The sequence below is a fragment of the Lepisosteus platostomus genome, chromosome 5, assembly GCF_059453375.1.
Source record: "Lepisosteus platostomus isolate fLepPlt1 chromosome 5, fLepPlt1.hap1, whole genome shotgun sequence".
NCBI lineage: Eukaryota > Metazoa > Chordata > Actinopteri > Semionotiformes > Lepisosteidae > Lepisosteus > Lepisosteus platostomus.
The window spans coordinates 54039755-54042670 of record NC_142615.1 but is presented as its reverse complement, the minus strand read 5'-3'; the positions used below and the strand labels follow the sequence as shown (position 1 = coordinate 54042670).

Genomic DNA, 2916 nt, shown 5'->3' with positions numbered 1-2916 from the left:
TCTTCTTCAGAAGAGCCTTTATTTAACTGGTCTTTACCCCTCCTACTGTACTTAGTACCACCATCTACCGTCTCCTCTAACTGTGTATTCTCATCGTGCTTAAATTGTGTATTTTTTGTTGTTGTCATTCTATAAAACGCTTTGAGAAGCCACCTTTAAAGGTGCTATATAAAATAGTTTTTTTATTATTATTATAAAGGTCTTGTTTTCTTGTCCTGTGTTTACAGGCTCAGAGGCCAGTACTCTCTCTGAAGCTGGGGAAAGGGCTCCTCTTGAACAGCAGCACAGTGAGGAGGAGTGGGGCTCCAGTCTGATGCAGGAGACAGTGCTCACTGCAGCACAAGAGAAAGAGAAACTCAGGGAGCAGCACACCAAGAGCAGACAGAGTGTCAAGGATCTGGACTCTGTGCCCACGATGAAGACAGACCCTGAGAGTGAGACTCCTGGGCTCTTAGTATGTGATGATTTTACAGAGATGAATAATCTGGACTCGAACAATATTACACAAGGTTGTAATGAACTGGGCTGTGTCTCTGTACAAGAGCACAGTGAAGAACTGGGTGTCTTTAATCTTACAGAGCAGGACATGGAGCCCCAGTTGATTGACTGTGCAGAGCAGCAGACTGATGTACCTGGTGAAGAGAACAGTGTTGAGATACAGCACCGAGAGGAGAGTCAGTACAGGGAGGAGCAACAGCAGCTCCTACAGGGCTTGATAATAATTAGGCCTTGTTCTGTTCAAGTGGAGAGACTGTCATTGCACAGTCTCAAACAATCATATGATCCCTTAGCATCTGATGACTTTACACACGGGTTTAATAATCTGGTTACTGAAAAAATCGTTGAAAGTTTTAATGAACTGGAGAGTGTGTCTGTTCTTGGGCAAAGAGAGGAACAACTGAATGAACTGGATGGTTTAAGTCTCAGAGAGCTGGAGATGGAGTCCCAGATGATTCACACTGCTGAGCAGCACACTGAGGGATGTAATGAAGAAAACAAATCTCACTTTCATCACACAGAGCAAGACCATTCCATGGAGCATTTGCAGAATAAGAGACCCCAGCACGATCAGAGGATGAGGAAGAATCACTCAAGGCCTTGCTCAGATGGAGTGGACAAACTGTCATTATGGCACAGGGAGGAGCAGGGTTTCTGTCATTCTAGCATTTCAAAACCCTACCAGCACCTTCACACAGGAGAGAGACCTTTCAGCTGCAGTCAGTGTGGGAAGAGTTTTAGTCAATCACGCATCTTAAAACGACATCACCGCATTCACACAGGAGAGAGACCATTCAGCTGCAGTCAGTGTGGGAAGAGTTTTAGTGTAAAAAGCCACTTACAATTACACCAGCGCATTCACACAGGAGAGAGACCTTTTAGCTGCAGTCAGTGTGGGAAGAGTTTTAGTAAGTCAAGTCACTTAACAAGGCATCAGCGCATTCACACAGGAGAGAGACCTTTCAGCTGTAGTCAGTGTGGAAAGAGTTTTAGTCGATCACACATCTTAAAACGACATCACCGCATTCACACAGGAGAGAGACCATTCAGCTGCAGTCAGTGTGGGACAAGTTTTAGTCGGTCAGGTGACTTAAAAACCCACCAGCACATTCACACAGGAGAGAGACCTTTCAGCTGCAGTCAGTGTGGGAAGAGTTTTAGTCGGTCAGGTGACTTAAAAACCCACCAGCACATTCACACAGGAGAGAGACCATTCAGCTGCAGTCAGTGTGGGAAGAGTTTTAGTAAGTCAAGTCACTTAAAAACCCACCTGCGCATTCACACAGGAGAGAGACCGTTCAGCTGCAGTCAGTGTGGGAAGAGCTTTAGTCGGAAAAACCACTTACAATCACACCAGCGGATTCACACGGGAGAGAGACCATTCAGCTGCAGTCAGTGTGGGAAGAGTTTTAGTCAGTCAAGTAGCTTAATAACCCACCAGCGCATTCACACAGGAGAGAGACCATTGTAGCGGCAAGGTTTATTCAAATACAGGAATTAAGTTTGCTGCTCGCTTGCCAGTCTCTCTCCCTCACCTCCAATGGTGCTTGATACAGAGAGGTCATTCCATTTGGTTCACATTTAAGGTGTTTTTGTAGCTGATAGAGTGTCCTGATAAGGAACAACTCCCAAAGCTGAGACACATCAGCCACCCTAATGAATGGTCATCTCTGGTGCCTCACTGTCTGGGAGATTCCAAGGGAGAGTCTCATCCCAAGTGGTTTAGAACCCCAAGGTCAGAGTTCATGGCTACTCATCCTCACACGGGGCACCAATAAATGTAGGCAACCATTGAGCGACCGTAGTTCTCCAGGTAAAACTCCAGGTCCTCCTGGACATCCTCAGCTCAGACAGTCACGTAACTGCCAGTGTGTCCCAGTGCCAGGACTTTTCCTTGTTCTAAGAGTTGAGAACGGAGGTTGCCAGCGTGTAACCAAAGGATCCACCCGAGGTTAGCCCAGCAGCAAGCCTCGTGAACCCACCGCGAACGCTCACCTGATCAACGAGTGAACTACAGTCGGAACTGTGGACAGCTGTATATCAGTATTCAGAACTTGCACTACATCGGGAACGAACCGGTCTTCTTCCTGTCTAAAGATTGTGACTTTTCTGTGTGCAAACTCTGCTAGTTTCAGCCAACACTAACTAGCCGGTCTTCAGAGAGCATCAGCAGCGCACCGCAGCAGAAATCTCTCCCTCCTTCTCCTTCTCTCAGGTCGAACCAGCACTGCCTTGCACCAGGCCACAGAGCGCCGATTGGACACGGCAACAGCCTGCCACTGCTTCTTTGTGTCTGCGGGAGATCTGAATCCTACCTCTAACCATATATGTATAATAGTCCTCTAAAGTTAACCGGAACTCCAACCATATATGTATAATAGTCCTCTAAGTTTATCCGTATACTAGAACTCCAACCAT

The 2916-nt window shown here is 46.7% G+C and overlaps 1 protein-coding gene across 1 annotated transcript; it reads left to right on the top strand.

Annotated features, from left to right (window-relative positions):
• Positions 1–232: 232 nt before the first annotated feature.
• On the top strand, positions 233–2209 carry LOC148669365 (uncharacterized). Its single transcript, XM_088632485.1, has one exon. The coding sequence runs from the start codon at positions 314–316 to the stop codon at positions 1967–1969; it is 1656 nt and encodes a 551-aa protein (XP_088488611.1). The 5' UTR covers positions 233–313; the 3' UTR covers positions 1970–2209.
• Positions 2210–2916: the final 707 nt, after the last annotated feature.

Excerpts from the sequence above, each read along its gene's own strand:
- LOC148669365 (XM_088632485.1), top strand. The coding sequence starts at position 314 with ATGCAGGAGACAGTGCTCACTGCAGCACAAGAGAAAGAGAAACTCAGG.